Here is a 17895-nt window from a genome sequence, read left to right as displayed (position 1 = left end):
CCGCCTCTTCTGGCCAACCTCTTTCAGGATGTAATCCTGAAAAAGCTCCTGGAACCACTGGCTGCTACACAATCACCACTGGCAGTACAACTCACCCAGCCATCACTGGCCCCTACCATAGAGACATCTCCTAATGCCCCCTCATTGGTGCAGGATGACTGTTGCTCAGACGTGTCTTCCACTTCATCTGTCCAGGCTTGAACCTCCCTCACTGGCTGCTGCTGTAGGGGATCAAATCTCCTCTACCCATTGGATGACATAAGGCCATACGCAGAACAAATCCTCAGAATGGCAAAATCTCTCATGCTAGAGATTAAGGTCCCACCGGTCCCAGTCTCAGATCCAGTCTTTAAAAGTGTACAACCAGACTTCACTCCACCAGTTACTATCCTGATGCGTCCAACATTACTGCATGTAATCAAACAATCCAGGGCAAAACCTTCTACTCTTCTACCCACATCTATAAAAATAGCAAACTTATATAGAGGTCCTGGAAGAGGACTGCTGCTTCGAACACCCTACATCAAACTCTATAATAGTAGAAGCATTCCATTTGAAGACGAGACAAAAGCCTCACTCTTCCCTTGTGGATTCAGAGGAAAGGAAATTAGATTCAGTGGGACTTACTCCACTGCAGCCCTAGGACTCCACATGGTAAACTTCGAGGCATGCATGGCAGCCTACCAACAGTTTTGGGAAAAAGCAGGAAACTTCTTCAGTCGTCTCCTGGAAGATGTCAAAAACCTCACAAGGATTTTCCAAGCTGAAGCACACAGATTAGCAGGCCAGCATGCTCTGCCACATGACCGACTGTGGCTCCAAGACTATGGCAAATGGGCAGTTTCTACCATCGCCCAAAGATATTCCATCGAATTTAAAGACCCCCCCCCCCCATGGGGATCTTCTGCTCTACTTGCCTTACTTGGGTTCTAAAAGAAAAAATCGCTGCCCTTTTGAGCAAGGGCGTAATAGAAAAACTCCCCTGCTCAAAGGACCACCAGTACCTTCTCCAGGTACTTTACAGTCTCCCCAAAAGATGCTGGTCTTTGACCTATATGATCTTCTGGATGTAAACTGCTGCATTTGCCCAGAGAAATTCAGGATGACTACACTCTCCTCCGTTCTTCCCCTCCTATGTCAGGGAGACTGGTTTGCAACAATAGATGTTAGTGATGCTTACATCCATGTCGCTATGCACCCTGCTTCTCACCCTTGTCTCAGATTCATCTTGGGCAACAAACTCTTCTAGTTCAAGGTTCTCCATTTCAGTTTAGCCATGGTTCTGAGAAACTTTATGAAGTGCTTGGCAGTAGTGCATGGCAGTAGTGGCGGCACATCTGAGATTTCAAGGGATTGTCGTTTTTCCATACATAGATGACTGGCTCTTCATAGTGCCCCCCCATCACCGCTAATGTCAACATTGCCCTATCACTTCTAGAATCTCTTGGCCTGCAGGTCAACAAAGAAAAACCTGTCTCAACCCATCAATTCATAAGGGCACTTCTCAACTCCACTTGAGCCCATGCCTACCTACCAGATGACAGAATAGACACCCTGCAATGCCTCACATGGGAACTAAAGCCTGCCCCCCAATACCGAGCAACCAGCATCCAATGCCTCCTTGGGCTCATGGCCTCCTTAGTAACTCCATTAGCACGCCTCCGTATGAGACCACTCTAGTCATGGTTCCTACGAATCTTCAACCCAGAAACAGACCCCTAGACTTGTCTCTTATCTCTTCCCAATTCAGTCCAACTTTCCCTACACTGGTGGACAGTCCCAACACACCTCTTATGGGGGCTCAACTTCCGAACTCCCTGTCTGTACCTAACAGTCACCACAGATGCGCCCCTTCACAGCTGGGGAGCACACTGTGGTTCACTCACGATCAGGGGACTGTTGTCCTTTTGGGAGAGACCCTACACATCAGTCAACTTGAGCTTCTTGCTGTTGCCAAAGCCTTACAGGCACTTGAATCTTCCATCAAGGGATGAGCCATCCAAATTACAACTAAGAATATCACGGTTGTCTTCTATATAAATAAGCAAAGTGGGATGAGATCCTTTCTCCTCCTCTGAGTCATCCTGAATTTCTGGGACTGGTGCGTATATTGCCACATTGACCCTGTCATCATACACTTCGCAGGAACGTCTAACACTCTTTTCAACTTGCTCAGCAGGTTGGAAACCATCCCTCACAAGTGGGAGCTCTTTCTGACAGTCACACTAGAACTTTTTGACATGTGGGGCACCCCAACTATCAACCTCTTTGCTACAGCACTGAGTATGAAATGCTAGTCTTTCTGTAGCAAGGCTGGTCATGACCTGGACTCTAACTTACACATTCCCCCCTTTCTCTTTAGCCACATGAGCTGTAAACAAGATACAGGATGATGAGGCTCACCTCACTTTGATAACCCCATAGTGGCAGAAGCAAGCACAGTTTGCAACAGTTCTCTTCCTGTCCAACCACACTTCTCTCTGTCTCCCTCACCTCCCAGATCTCCTCTGAGCAGTGGTAAGATCAGGCACCCAGACCTGGAGACTCTACATCCCACTGCATGGAAAGTGGGAAACCTCCCCAATTCTCTGACAAAAGTCCTGGAAATAATGACTGCTCCATGCAAACCTTCTACCTGGGCCTCATCCATTGACAAGTGTAAGGCATTCTTGAAATTTCTTGCTGAAGCAGAAGAGGACAGAAAATTCTGTGGTCTACCAAGTATATTGGATTTTCTTCTTTCTTTGAAATCCAGAGGTTTAGGTCTTTCCTCTGTCAAAGTTTACTTAGCAGACATATCACCTACCCATGACAATATTGAAGGTTTCTCTCTCTTCTCATACCCTCATGTTAAAAGATTAGTTAAAGGACTTGCTACTCTTTATCCACCGGCCTCCTCTCTGGGTCTGGCTTGGAGTCTGTCAGTGGTACTGGCTCAATTAGTGGCCAAACCCTTTGACCCTATGGCTATGGCTGACCTTCGGCTCCTCATGATGAAAGTGGTATTCCTTGTTTGCTATTACTTCAACATCAAGAGTGAGTGAATTGTGTGCTCTAAGGCATGACCAACCATTCCTTACTTTTCATAGGGACAAAGTAGTGCTACACCCAGACTGCTCTTTGCTCCAAAGGTTGTCTCACAATTCCATTAACTCAAGATATTGTACTACCTTCCTCAACATACCTCCCCAGTGGAAGTCAAGCTTCATTCCTTAGATGTCAGAAGGGCATTTTCATGGGCAGGCTGTGGGTTCCCCATCCTTGCTTTAAAGACATAACTAGCTACTACGTCTCCTTTTCCTTACACAAAATTAAGTGCAGGGGACCCAACTGGGACCCTTGCATGGAAGGTAGTGAGGTTTCAACCCTGGACAGGCTACACAGCTATATTATCAAGGGCTCATATTGATTTGTCATGCAGTAGTGTTTACTGAGTAGACATGGGGACAGATTTGGCACCGGGGTGTGCTGCAGGGCTCATGTGGGATGCTCTGGGCAGTAGCTAGAGGCACTTAAATATGCATTATAGTGGTCAGTGGACTTCCAGTATAAGGTGGCAATTTCTGCAGATGGGCTTGAAGATGCCAATGAGTAATGGCATATGTATAGTGACACTGATTTGAGTCAGCAGCAAGAACTGCCATATGACGGCCAAAATGAATGAGTCATTCCTTAGGGAGGAAAACGCTTCTCCTTTAAAAGGAGTTTGTGAACTCAACTTGTTAAATCTCTAGCATTTGAGCCCTTGTATTCTTTGTTAGTTCATTCCTTGATTCATAAAGGATTAAATAACTGGCTGGAACACTATTTTTTCCACTTCTGAAAGCCTTGTATCTAATAAAATCCAATAAAAAGTACAGTATGCTTAAGTACCATCTAAATAATAATATAATTACAAATCCAGAATAAGGAAAACGGTATGAGATCCTTCCCTTGTTTAACATCCAAAAATGAGATATTGAAAATTTTTCCACAACAGTAAGTTGCAGCTGCTTGTGGCTTTCCTGGGACTCTGGGTGAGAGCAGAGACTGTGTACTACTTTTGCAGTATGAGCTTTCATGTTGGTATGTGAGACTTCTGCCAAACTTTTTGCTCATGTGCCATTTCTCCCTCTTGGTTTCTGTTTTCCTTGGGGCTTGCTGAAAGTGTTGCTTGCTGAAGTGAACGGATGTTTGTGATTTTCTGTGCTGCAACTGTGAGTCGTGGTAGAAGTATATTGTAGGCTGTGTGGCAAAATGGTTCAGTCTCTATCTTTGGCTTCTCTGTTCTAGTGCTTCATGCTGGTTGGCTATAACTTTGTGGTTTCTGGATGCCATAAATACGTTTGCAGAATGCTTCTTAAAAAACGAGTGCGTTCTGACATGATTTGACTGATAGATCTGGGCTGCAGTTGAACGCATAGTACCTGTAGTTGACGCTGAGGCTACGCAACAAGCTCAGTATTGGATTTAACAGCACTTTTTCCACTTTTCTGGCTTTAAGATCTGAATTCACTGAACAAAATCTAGTATTTCACATAGTGCAATGATGAAACGAAGAAAAGAGAGATTTGGAGCCCCATCTCTACGGATCCAGTAAGGGTTGTTTTGGGAAATAGATTTCCAGTGCTAATCTATTAGAATGAGCAAATATATTAATTTGAGTCTGAATGTGTTACTTAAAGTACTGTTTAACATCCATATTTTTATTTAGCTTTTCGTAAGAAGTAATCATGAAGTCTCTTAAATGTAGAGGTAATTGTACAATCATATTTTTATATAATGGGACAACTAAGTGTTCTACTTTATAATGCATTGGTATACAGTGAATAAAGTTTATAGTGAACTTTCTGGTTTATTTTATGTTTTAATTTTTTTATTGATAGGGCTAATGACTCCAGTTAAATGTTTAATATAGGTACATTATTGAGATCAGTGCTTTAAATATTGGGACTGAGTAAACTTTACCTACATTTTCTGCATTAATATACAAGTTCAGATAGTTCATACATACTGATTTTTAGATTTCTGCATGTATCCATTCATGAGACTTAGAAATAAATAATAAAAAAAAGATTGTGGCTGTAATCCGCTGGAAACCACTAACATGGAGGAGATGCTGAGTATTTCCTTCCCTTTAGAAAATGTTGGGAAAACCCTAATGTAAAATAGGTTTTATTAATAAAATACAGTTGGATTTAGTGAAAGGCATTGGCTTCTCTCTCTCTCTCTCTCTCTCTCTCTCTCTCTCTCTCTCTCTGAAATTGTTTTATTAAAGTAATAAATAATGCCTTTAAGGGTGGAACCCTCTCAAGGTGGTGTACAAGATAAAAACCACACAAAGCGGATACAATAAAAAAATCCATAAAAACTGGTTTCAGTTAAAAAAAAAATCAAGCAAATCAAGACCCCAACCCTAAACACACTTTGAAGATATATACTTATGTTTAGGAGTGGGCCTGATATTTGCCATCTGCAACTTGTTTTTGTTTAAAACAAACAAACCCGTAACAGGATAATTTTGAAACTGACTGTTTCTATTGTGGTACTTTGTCAGAATCACCTCTCCTTTCCTCTCCCACTGCCGAGGAAGTGATGTCCACCAGCATGTGTTCTCCCCTACATCTGCTCCAGGTCCGCAGCATCTTAAAATCCCACTTAGTGCTGATTGTGCCCTTGCTACTTCTCCTCTAGTGTTTTATCTCAACCCACAACCTCAGAGCAACCCTGGTAGTCCTTGCTGCAGCAATCCACTTCAGTGGAGGTAAGGAGAAATATAAATTGGGAATGTCGGTTGTCTGATACAATTGTACACAAGCTTTTGCTTCAATCATTTAAAGCAGGGGTGGGGAATCTTTTTCAGTCCAAGGAATGCATTTCAGTTTGGGAAAGGTCTTGGGGCCACATCTCATCCTGTAGCTGGGGGCTCAGTGCAGAGTGAGCAGGCTCCAAATGCAATTCTTGCGATTTTAAGCCTACTCAGAAGTAAGCAGGACAGAATTGCTCAGCTGCACTTTCAGATAGCATCCCAAATACCAAGCCTCTGCATATCTACTCTCAAGTAAGCAGGATAAGCCTCTGCATGTGTACTCAGAAGCAAGTAGGAATGAATCACTTAGCACTTTCAAATAGCATCCCAAATAACAAGCCTCTGTATGTGTACTGACAAGTAAGCATGGCATGCCTCTGCATGTCTATTCAGACATGCTGGACAAGCCTCAGAAGTTAGCAGGACAGAATCACTGAGCAGCATCCTCCCTTGGGGAAGGGTCTTAGCACAATGGTAGAGCACATACGTTGCATGCAGAAGGTCCCAGGTTAAATCCCCGGCTTCTCTAGGTAGGGCTAGGAAAGGATTTTGCCTGGAACTCTGGTGAGCTGCTGCCAAGCATTGTTCACAGTACTGGGCTAGGTAGACCAATGATCTGATTCGGTATAGGGCAGCTTCCTAGGATCCTTTGTCCACTCCTCCTTGCAAGGAAAAGCTCTTATCTCCTGTCAGCTCCTGATCAGAGATAAGAGCTTTTCTCCCTGCAGGAGCCTGGGGGCAGGGCCTGGGGAGGAAGCTGGCAGCTGGATGGGGAAGCCCTGCAGGCCATATGAGGTCCATAGGCTGGAGAGTCTCCATGCCTGACTTAAAGAGTAGTTTTATACTATTTTAGGTTTATCTCTGTAGCATTCGAAAGTTGGTCATATCTGTACAACAAATATCTAGAATAAGGAAGTAAGAATGATTCAGAAACACAATTCCGTTATCTATCTGATCCTTAAGTATGCTTAAAGTCACTTGCGTGTGATTCTGAAGCAGTAGTCCCCTATGCATTTTCCAGAATTATGTTGACTCGCCTGGTTTCACATTGCCCCCTAAAATGTGACTGTTTGCTTATAGAAGTATTATTTTTCAAGACTGTATTTTAGTTGCCTGTCATAACTATAAGGCAACGTTGTGGGAAAAGTATTGCTTTTCCACCTATCTCCAAGGAACCCAGGATGCCCACTCAGGGTTGGCCTTTACCATTAGGCAGAATGAAGTGGCTGCTCTTGTGGAAGATGCTGGGAATCCATGACAGTGGTGATGCTTGCTTGTTGCTGGCTGGCTCTTGCATAGTCACCTTCTCCCAACGCATCACAGATCTCATTGGGAAAGGCCCCAGACTGGATGAATAGGCAGAGAGGCATCCAGACCAGGCCATGCACTCTTGCAGGGATTGCACATGTGCTTACGTTACTTTGCTCATGTGACACATGCTGCTGCATTATAGCATTTGTTTGAACTGATAGCAAGCGATGGCAAGGTGTCAGAGGACAAAACTGTATGTGCCACGTGACCAGTACTACACCCCCTAAGCTAGCCTGCTACTCTCATCTGCAGTGGAAGATGCTGTTTTGTCACCAGTGTTGACTGTTCGGTCACCACCAGTCTGGCTGGCTTCTGTATGTGGAGTTGTTGTGTGTGTGTTTGGGGTGGGGTGGGGTGGTCAGGCAGCAAAGTGTCTTGGGCCAGCCCTGTGCCCACTTGAGTAACTTCAGTATTTAGCATCCCTCCTCCATTCATTGCATATGGACTTGAGGTAGGTGTATAAAGGAAGATCTGGGGGAAATGTGGCAGAACCATGGGTGTCCAGACTCTTCCTCTGCTTCCCAAATAGGGATTGCTATCTTCTTTGACAACTAGAACTTAATTCTTAGATTCTTTCTTCCTTTAACTGGCTCACTTTTCTAAAACAGATGACACTGAGGTTTTTTTTACATGCTAGTTAAAAGCTGTTTAAGTAAATTAAGTAAATTATTTTTTCTTCATTTGTCAGTTCAAATCCACCTTGGGTATTTTGAAAGTTAACTTTTAATCCTCTCTAGGAAGATAACCTTTCCTCAGAATTCCTGTTTAGTTAAACAGTTATTGTGCATATAAAGAGAGTAATAATACAAACAAATTTGCACATCCAAACATGAGGCATGTTTTTCCTACTAAAGCCAGTTGGATATTTGTTGAAATGTATGTATGTATTATATTTATTAAGCCACCCAAACGTATTCCTTTGTAGCCATTGTATAAGCATTTGTAGGTGTTTGTTTGGTTGCATAAAGTTGGATGCTGGCATGCAGCACAAGTGGGTCACTGACTGTCCCTTGTCCTGCGAACCTCCTCTGTCATGCTCTGTTGTCACGGAATATGTCAGCCAACAACCACCATATATCACACTGTTGATGTTTGCCTCACTTTATTTGGTCATATGCCACCAAATCAGTTAGAGTAATAATCTTTTTAAGGATGTACATTTTTTAATCTAATATAGCAGGTTTTGCATTAGCAAAAATTCCTTAGGAGCAAAGTTGAGTGTTCTCTCTTCAAGGAACTGCCCTCTTGGGAGTTTACTGTTCTATAAGAACTCAAAGGAAATCAACCAAAAACAGTTTTGTAGAACATTAAGAGTTACACCTTTTAACAGATCTGCAGTTCTGTTCTATGTAAAAGCTCATAGTTCTCAGTTAATTATGAAATAAAATAAGCTGTTGACTGCTCAGAACAGTAGTGAGTTTTAGGACATTTGCAGTGTTGAAGAAGACATATGCCATAATCGATTTGCCAGTCTTTTAAGGTGCCAGAAGACTTTGTTGTTCGTGCTAAAGAGTGCAGCTTTGAAAGTGGGAAGGTAGATGAAATTCAAAGGGATAGTTGTGCTTTGGGTAATCCAACATAGGTTGAATCTAGAATGGCTGTTTTATGAATGGAAGGGGTCCTTCCATTCATAGAAGGCACTGAGATCCAGCAAAGGCTCCCTGCCGAAGGAAGGTGGAGTGTGTGTGAGGTGATCTTCAGTAATTCCCATTCCCCCTGCAGCCTTGTGTGTCATCTTTCGTGCTGCTCTGGAGGGTCCCCCAGCCCCTTAGTGCAGCTTGTCAGGAGGTTGCAGAGGGAAGAACGAATTGCAGTTGTCCCACACCCCCTTCCTCCAGTGCAGGTGAAACTCGGCTAAGCACTACCCTGGATTCAATCTTGCATCTCTGGCAAGATTTGGAAAGAGCAAAAAGGGTTGTCTATGCTGTAATATAACTGGAAGAGTTTTCTTTTGCCACGGAGGTGTATGGAGTAGATTCTTGTCTTAGGTGGAGATCCCTGCACAGCAGCCTTCCACAACCAGTTGCTGTCCAAGTGTGGTAGACTACAGCCCCCATCACCCCCAGCCAGTATGACCATGATGGCTGGGGATGATGGGAGTTGTAGCCCAACATACCTGGAGGGCAACAGCTTTGGGAAAGCTGCTGTTCACGATATATAGTCTTCCACAGCTCATGCTCCTTTAAGCCCATAAAAGTACAGCTGAAATAATTTAGAGAGAAATCAGATCTTGATTAGAACACAATTTGCAGAAGAATAAAATGATGACATCAAAAGGCCTATGTTGAAAGTGCATTTATAAATGGAACAAATCTGTTATGTTTGGCTTGGAAAAAACCTCTAAGATATGAACAGAAAAGACTGAATGACACTTATATAAAAAAAATCTTACAGCTGCTTCATGTGGTTTAACACCTAATCTACTGAAAAGTGAGTAAGCAGATTTCCGTAGAGGGAGTGGCACTAATATACTGTTCCTAGTCCAAAAAAGAGTACTTGGTGTTGTACCCTAACAGACAGAAATCTTTGAAAGGCTTAATGTTAAGATACGAAGTCAGCAAATAATGTTCATGACAGAAGCCTCTGTGTTAAAGCCTCTGTACAGATTTCTGTCTCAGCTTTACTAGGGTGATTATAGCTTTTTACAGTTTCAGAGGTTCTGACTATCTGCAAGTGAATACAAAATAGTTGATAATCCGTAGATGTGTCTCAAAAGCCCAGCTTTGCAACAATCACTTTGGAAATCGTTGCTCTCACCTGCACAGCTCTTGATCCTGTTTTATCTATTCATTCTTTGTTGTCATTTTATTTACTTAGATACCAGTCAGTTGCTCTTGCTGCTGATTTGGAATCAGCATCCTGATTCCATTGTTCATCCTGTCAAGTTATTTTCTGACACTGCTGCGCTTTAACTCCCACAGATGAGTTAGGTTGCAGCTTCCTTAGCTTGGTAGGGAATTTCATTGTCCATTAATAACATTACACTTATTTGTTAGTATTCTTCCATAAATGTTTACACAGGTTTTTTCTTTCCTCTTGTTTTGGCATAGTCAGCCTTTCTATGTGGACAAACAGCTGTTAGCATGCCTGACTCAGTTCTCTTGTTACACTATCTGGTAAAAGAAGGCTCCAGCTTTAGGGAGATCAAATCTACTTGGAGATTCATATATTTTTTTTTTTAGCTCAGATGAATAATTCAATAAATATACAATTATATAATGTTATCACTTGAGGCAAAACATTTAAAGATGACTACACCTGACTTTGTTTACCCTCAGGAATCAGGATTACCTTGGTTTAATAATGTCTAATAACTAGAGATGCTGGAGGAGTCCGTTTGGCAGTTAAAGTCTGATGGATTTTTTTCTAGTTTGGCCCTGTAGATCCTGTTCTTTTTCCCTCTTCTGGCCTCGACTTGCTTTGAAGCAAGTTGAGCCAATATGCGGATTTCCAGTTTTTTTAAATGGCTGCAATTTGTACGCTTGTTTTTTCAAAACCGGGTTCCTCCATTTGCACAAATTGTAATTTGCACAATTAAAAATGGAACTTGAAATGTGCACAACTGTCAAAGCATATGCAAATTTCCCACTGGCAGGTTGGGAAAAGGGGACCAGATCATCCACTTAGCAACCTGATCCTCAGGGTTTGAAGTATTGGACTGACATTTGGAGGGTCCTTGCTTCCATTGCCACTTGCCTGAGTCCCAAGCAAGTGCTTTTAACATAGATGTAGCCTCCACCCCTTTTTCCTGGCTTCCATTTGCAGTAACCATGGCAGCACTTCCTGAGCGAAATGTGTGTGGGGGGTATTGACATGTTTGACAAGCACAGAATATGGCTCTGCTCCTTGATCTCTCAACTGCTTTTGATACCATCAACCATCGTATTCTTCTGGACCAGCTCCATGAGGTTGGATTAGGGGACACTGTATTGCAGTGGTTCTGTTCCTTCCTGCCGGGTCTCCTGCCCTGTCTACTTTGCACTCATGATCTTGAAATTACTTGCCTCAGTTTGTCTTTTTCTATGCAGTGGGTTCTTGGTGGAGCAGACAAAATTTATCTCTATCTATCTATCTATCTATCTATCTATTTATTTATTTACGGTATTTGTATACCGCTCCACATCCAAAGACCTTGGTGCGGTGAACAGCAGACAGGATAAAGAATAAAAACACCATGTTAAAATTACTTAAATGTTTTTAAAAAGAAACCATGTTCTGATAAAACCAAGTTTGATAAACCACGACTGGTCACTCAAGGAAGGCTTCCTAAAATAACAGTGTTTTCAGGAGGTGCCAAAAGCAACACAATGTTGGCACCTGCCTGACCTCCAAAGGCAGGGAATTCTATAGGAAGAGGGCCACCACACTAAAGGTTCTTTTTCTGGTGGACTCCAATTGGGCTGTGGGTCCATGGGGAACCACCAGGAACATGCTTTCTGATGACCTCAGTGACTGGGCAGGTTGGTAAAGGGAGAAGGTGCTTTCTCAGATAACCTGGCCCCAAGTTGTTTACGGCTTTGTACACTAGCACTAAAACCTTAAACCTGGCCCAGTAGCGAATTGGTAGCCAGTGTAGTTCCCTCAGCAAAGGGGTTGTATGCTGAAAGGGGGCAGGTCCTGACAACAGCCGAGCTGCTGCATTCTGCACTAGCTCCAGCTTCCAGACCAGCCATAAGGACAGCCCCACATAGAGCACATTGCAGTAATCTAGTGTTGAGGTTACTGATGCCTGTACCACCGTGCCCAAACTATTCCTGTCCAGGAGAGGCCATATCTGATGAACCAGCCGAAGCTAGTAAAAGGCATTCTGAGCCACTGCATCCACTTGTGCCTCCAGTGAAAATGATGGATCTAGGAGTACCCCCAGACTACAAATCTGATCTTTCAAGGGGAGTGCAACCCCATCCAGAACAAGCAATGAGCCTATCTCCCGGACTTGGGAACCACTCACCCACAGGGCTTCCATCTTGCCAGGATTCAGCTTCAGTTTATTGGCCCTCATTACTGAGTCTAGGCACTGATCCAGGACTTGCACAGCCTCTCCTGATTCAGATGTCACAGAGATAGAGCTGCATGTCATCAGCATACCGATGGCATTTGGCTCCAAATTCTGTAATGACCCCTCCCAGCAGCTTCATATAGATGTTAAACAACATTGGGGACAAGATGGTACTCCATAGCTAAATTGTCAAGGAGCTGAGGAATAGTCACTCAAAGTTACTCTCTGAAATCAGCTCCGTAGGTAGGACCAGAACCACTGTAACACAGTGTCTCCGATACCCATTCCACGGAGTCGATCCAGGAGGATACCACGGTTGATGGTAACAAAAGCTGATGAGAGGTCAAGCAGAATTAACAGGGTTGCACTCCTCCTGTCCCTCTCTCAATAAATCCATTTGGGTGACTAAGGCTGATTCAGTCCCGTAACCAGATCGAAACCCAGACTGGAATGGGTCTAGATAGTATTCTCCAAGAAATGCCTGCAGTTGCTCCACCACAACCCGCTCAAGTACCTTCCCTAAAAAGAGGTGTTTGTGACTGGATGGTAGTTGTCTTATACCACTGGGTCCAGAGTGGGCTTCTTCATGAGTGGTTGCACTACTGCCTCCTTAAGGTTAGCCGGGACCACCCCTTCCTGAAGGGAAGCATTTATCACTCTCTGAACCCACCCAGTCATGCCCTCTCAGCTAGCTTTTATTAGCTAGGAGCAGTACAGATCGAAAGGGCATGTGGTCTATCTCATTGCTTTAGGCACCTTGTCCAGATCATCAGGCCACAGCAGCTGGAACTGATCCCATAAAATCGGGCAGATGGTGGCATCAGACTAGGGATGGGGGAGAATTTCTCCCTGAAACTTTGGGGGGCCGAGTACCAACCTATTTGGCCCCCCGAAGTAGTTTTGGTGAGAAATTCTCCGCCCCCCCCCCCCCCGGGATGGGACTTACCTTTCCCGAATGTCCCTCCCGGCGGTGGGTCCCGGCGGCGGTTTGGCAGGTCTTCGACAGGGGCAGAGGCGGCAGCCGGTCTTTTGACCGGCGGCCGCCGCCGCCATTCCAATAAAAGTAAAAAACCCACAAAAACGCCCCCGTGATAGGCTACGTGACGATTAACGTAGCCTATCATGGCTAGATTTGCAAAGTCAGCCGTGATAGGCTACGTAAATCGTCACGTAGCCTATCACGGGTGACTTAAAAAAAAAAAAAAGCGCGTACGGCTAATGGCGGCCCCCATAGGGAGCCGCCATTCGCGTTCCTTATTTGGTCACTGTAGTCTACGTAAAGATTACGTAGACTACGGCGACCAAATAAGGAACGCGAATGGCGGCTCCCTATGGGGGCCGCCATTTGCGTACGCGCTTTTTTTTTTTTTTTTTTAAAGTCACCCGTGATAGGCTACGTGATGATTAACGTAGCCTATCATGGCTGACTTTGCAGATCTAGCCGTGATAGGCTACGTTAATCGTCACGTAGCCTATCACAGGGGCGTTTTTTTTTTAAACTTTTTATTTCGCGGCCGGGCGAGGCGAGGCGCCTCCTACCCGGCCTGAATTTCGGCCGGGCGAGGCGGGAAGCCTCCCCCCTGGCCTGAATTTTGGCCGGGCGAGGAGGGAAGCCTCCTCCCCCCGGCCTGAACTTCGGGGGGAGCAGCAAAGCACCTCCCCCCCACCGCGAAGCAAGCTGCGAGACCAGGTAAGTGGCTTTCGTGCACCCCTACATCAGACACCTCGACTGAAACTGCACTAACAACAGTGTCAAGTTCACTGCAGAGACGAGCAGGTTTGTCGTTGAAGTGCAATGCAGAAACGTTACAACAGGTCCTTGACAGAGCTAGGGCCCCATTTGCTGGGGAGGGTGTTAACAACCCCTGGACCACCTGAAAGAGCTCCACTGGACAGCTACTCAAGGATGCAATGGAGGCAGCAAAATAAGCCTTCTTTTCTGCCTCCACTGCCACACAATAGGCATGATTATGTTGTCTAGAGCTTGCTTGGTCATCTTCTCTTTGAGTTTTACGCAATTTGTGCTCTAGCCAACATCCAGCCTGTTCCATTGACTTGTAGCTCCTCAGTATACCAAGGAGCAGAGTGGGCTCTTCAACACTGGAGAGGGCACTCAGGTGCATTCAAGTCAATGCCCCTCCGCATCTAACCATTCCACAGTGAGACTAGGGCCTTGGGTGGATCACCAGCTCTCTGCACTGGAAAATCCCCAAGAGCATTCAGAAATCCATTGGATTCCATCAGTCTCCAGGGGTGGACCATCTAAATGGGTCCCCAACCCCTGCAGGAGGGAAGTAGCATCGTGAGTTCAAATCTCACCAGGAAATGGGCTGACCATGACAATGGGGTTACTTGGAAACACCCCCCCCCCCAATCTTCAGACTACCCAGCTCACGACTTAGAGCAAAAACCAAATTAATGGTATGCCCTGCTTCATGTGCTGGACTGATGACAAACTGAGACAGCCCCATGGTTGACATGGAGGCCATGAAGTCCCGGGCTGGAACTCCAGGGACAGCCTCAGCATGGACCATCCTGGATTCCTCCAACACCACACTTTAGACCACCTCTGCCAGCTCAGTCAGGGAGGATGCCGGGCAGCAGGGAGGGCAGTATACCAGCAGTATCCCCAACCTGTCTCTATGGTCCAACACCAGATGCAAGGCCCTCAAGGCCTGCCCCAAGTTGGAGTGGTTTCCTGTTGATAAAAATGGAGGTTCTATGAATCACAGCGACTCTCTCCCCCCCCCCCCCGGCACGCCAACGTATGTTGGCGCTGCACTGAGTACCCAGGTGGACAGAGCTGGGTTAGGTCAACCCCACCCAGCTCACCCACCCAAATCTCATTAATACATGCCAGGTCAGCCTTCTCATCCAGGATTAAAACATGAATGAGTGCGGTCTTATTGCAGACTGACCTGGCATTAAATAGCAGCACTGCAAGATAGGAGGGCTCAGTGAATGAGCTACCAGGCACATGAGAGTTGTGGGGGGGGGGTAAGAAGGGGAACAGTGTATAAACATCTGTGGCCCATTCTATTTTGATGCCACAACCCCCTCCTCCTGCTATATTTCCTTCTGCCCCAAGTCAGAAGGGCTCAAATGAGTGCTTCTGTGTTGCTGTATAGGTTATAGACGCTCCCCCTCCCTTTGATTTGAATTCATGATCTTGAATTTAATTTGCATACCTCACTTTGCCCTTCCTGTGTAATGGGTTCCTGCTGTGGAGCAAACCCCTTGTTTCTGCCTATGGTGACCCCTTGGTTCTGGCTGCAATTCGCTGCCCTATCTTCTGCCCTACCCGCTCCCGTGGGTATCAGCTGCCACTGTGTCTCCCATTATATTGGCAATTTGTTTATTCCAACAACAAAAGAGTCACATTGCTTTCATTTTTTGCCATGCTGTTAATGCAGTTCTTCCATAAGAAATCAAAAATAAGGCTAGAACATGAAGCATTAGACTGCCACTGTAGATGACTTTGCCTCATCATAAGATGATGAACTTTTGGAGATATCTAATAATTTTCTTTCATGGTTTCAATGAAAGTTCTTTTTCAAGTTTTAAAATAGTGTCAGTTGCACAAACTGTTGTTTCCCTTTATTCAGATTTTGACTGTCTGATTCTTATAATAATGACAATTCGTTGTGTGAACAGAATGCCTATTTGCCTTAGCTGACAATATGAATACTTTGGATTTTTTTCAGACTTGAAAGGCAAATGTAGTTTGATATGTTTTTACTTGTTGGTAAAAGGAGCAGAGAAGAAGGTGCCCCATTTTGGAAGGGGCCATAACTCACTGGCAGAGCACATGCTTTGCATCCAGAAGGCCCCAAGTTTGATCCCAGGCATCTCCAGGTAGTGCAGGAAAAACTCCTGCCTGAAACTCTGGAAAGCCGCTGCCAGTCAGTGTTGACAATATTGGACTTGATAGACCAATGGTCTGACTAAGTATGAGGCAGCTTCCTATGTTCCTAAGCTGTGTTAGAGAACCTCCAGCCTGTAGGTAAGATCAAGCCTTGTTTCTCTTTTGCCTTGCAACTCCTTCATGACTCTTGGTCACCCCAGCTTTTGGTATGAAACTTGTCCCACACCATGCATGTTAGCTTTAGATGGAGTTTCTTTGTGCCATAAAGTTGGACTTAGCCTTGCTGAGGGCAATCTCTTAGCGAACCATAATGATGGTGGTTGGATTCTAGCCATAAATGTAGCCAGATTTGGAAGAATCTTTTTATTGTCAGAATTGGAAGTCAACAAGAAACCCAGAACACATTTAATATTGGTAGAATAATTTGCTTTACCTAGCCACGTGCTCGAGGTTGGGGGAGTGATGCAGATGGGACTTGCTGTACTTAGAAAGATTTCTAGGAGTGATGTCTCCATATTCATATATGGAAACACTGAATTAAATACAAGCTATTTTAATATTGTAATCTCATAGGTTCACCTGCAATAACAGAGTTCATATTCAGAGCAGCGTAAAAAGATATTGGCATTATAGTCAATGATAAAAATTCTCAGTGAAAACTTTGCAAAGACCATTTTAACCATTCTTGCAATGTTCACATATGATCTTATTTCATCAAAATGGATTTTAAATTTTTAATATAAATTATACATTTTATTAAACGATTTTATCTACTGTCAGATTATTTGTTGGTGCCATTTCTTTGCTAGCTACTGGGTCTTTATCACTCTCCTTCCACTGGACAGATCAGCCAAAGGATTTTTTTTAAAAAAATAATAATAATAGCCTGCTTGAGGCAGTACTTCTGTATTTTTGCCTCACATAGGACCTACATGTTTTGGCTGTGGTAGCTTTTTAAACATGCAACTGATTTTTATTATTTATAGAAGTAAAACAGGTAGTCTTGAAAGGTGTTCAGTAATGACAGAATACGTCACACATGATTTTTCCACCTTCATTATATTTTTATCTTCCATTCCATTTTATTAAATACGTTTCTCACTTTTAAAGACATAAAATTGCTTTGCTGCCTTTCATAAAACGATTTAGCAAAAGGTATATGACTTCCAAAGCTGGTAATCTTCCCTCCTGGCTAGAATATGTATGCATGTGACATAACATCTGTCATTGTACTATTCATTAACAATTTTGCAAAAATTTAATGTGTGCACTAGGCAATTGTAATATTCACAACCTGAAAGGAGCTAAAGGAAAATATGCATACAGATCAGAATGTTAATCTCAGAATACTACACTTTTAGTATCTAATTAATTGTGACTCGATAGTTTAATGAAATAGCAATTTTTAAAGCAATTTCATGGGTTTTGCTCAGAACACTTCTTCTAATCTGTTTCAACCCAGCCCTATTACAAGATCAGTGGAAATTAGTTCTAGGTAAGTATGCATGGGACTACAGCTTTACCTGTTATAAGTGATACAATATAAATAACGAGGCTCTTAGCAGGCTGTTTATATTTTGCATTATTATAAAATTATAAAACTTTAAAAAATATAAAAAAGGAAGAATAATGCCAAGTGATCTTAATCATGAGAGCAAAATTATCATGGAATTAGTAATACAGAATTCCTTGTTAGTCAGCTAAATCTATGTAAATAGGGAAACTGAAACTTCGCATTTGTCTGTCATTGGATATGTGATAAATTAAATGCTTACATTTTGGCATAATTTTGTAATTCTTAGACCTGGTTCACATGATCACCGCAGCTTAAACAAGGGCCATTTTCCTAATTATCTGCCCAGGTGTACTTATCATGTTGTCCGAACTCGGGTGGCGTGGGTTGTTTGAGGGGGAAACAACCCTCAAATAACG

The 17895-nt window shown here is 43.7% G+C and overlaps 1 protein-coding gene across 2 annotated transcripts in view; it reads left to right on the top strand.

Annotated features, from left to right (window-relative positions):
• Positions 1-17895, top strand: part of MAST2 (microtubule associated serine/threonine kinase 2) — a 249236-nt gene that overhangs the window by 115726 nt on the left and 115615 nt on the right. Inside the window, exon 5 of one of the 2 annotated variants that reach the window (XM_084852639.1) lies at positions 5537-5743. The exons of the other annotated variant lie outside the window; for it this stretch is intronic. Coding sequence (XP_084708765.1) covers positions 5537-5743 — 207 coding nt within the window. The remainder of the gene's footprint in view (positions 1-5536; positions 5744-17895) is intronic. 2 annotated transcript variants of the gene reach the window in all.

The sequence above is a fragment of the Heloderma suspectum genome, chromosome 4, assembly GCF_057233095.1.
Source record: "Heloderma suspectum isolate Gila_16-S chromosome 4, 16-S_ref, whole genome shotgun sequence".
In the NCBI taxonomy this organism is placed as follows: domain Eukaryota; kingdom Metazoa; phylum Chordata; class Lepidosauria; order Squamata; family Helodermatidae; genus Heloderma; species Heloderma suspectum.
The sequence above is the reverse complement of the archived record's forward strand: the minus strand, read 5'-3'. Positions and strand labels throughout refer to the sequence as shown.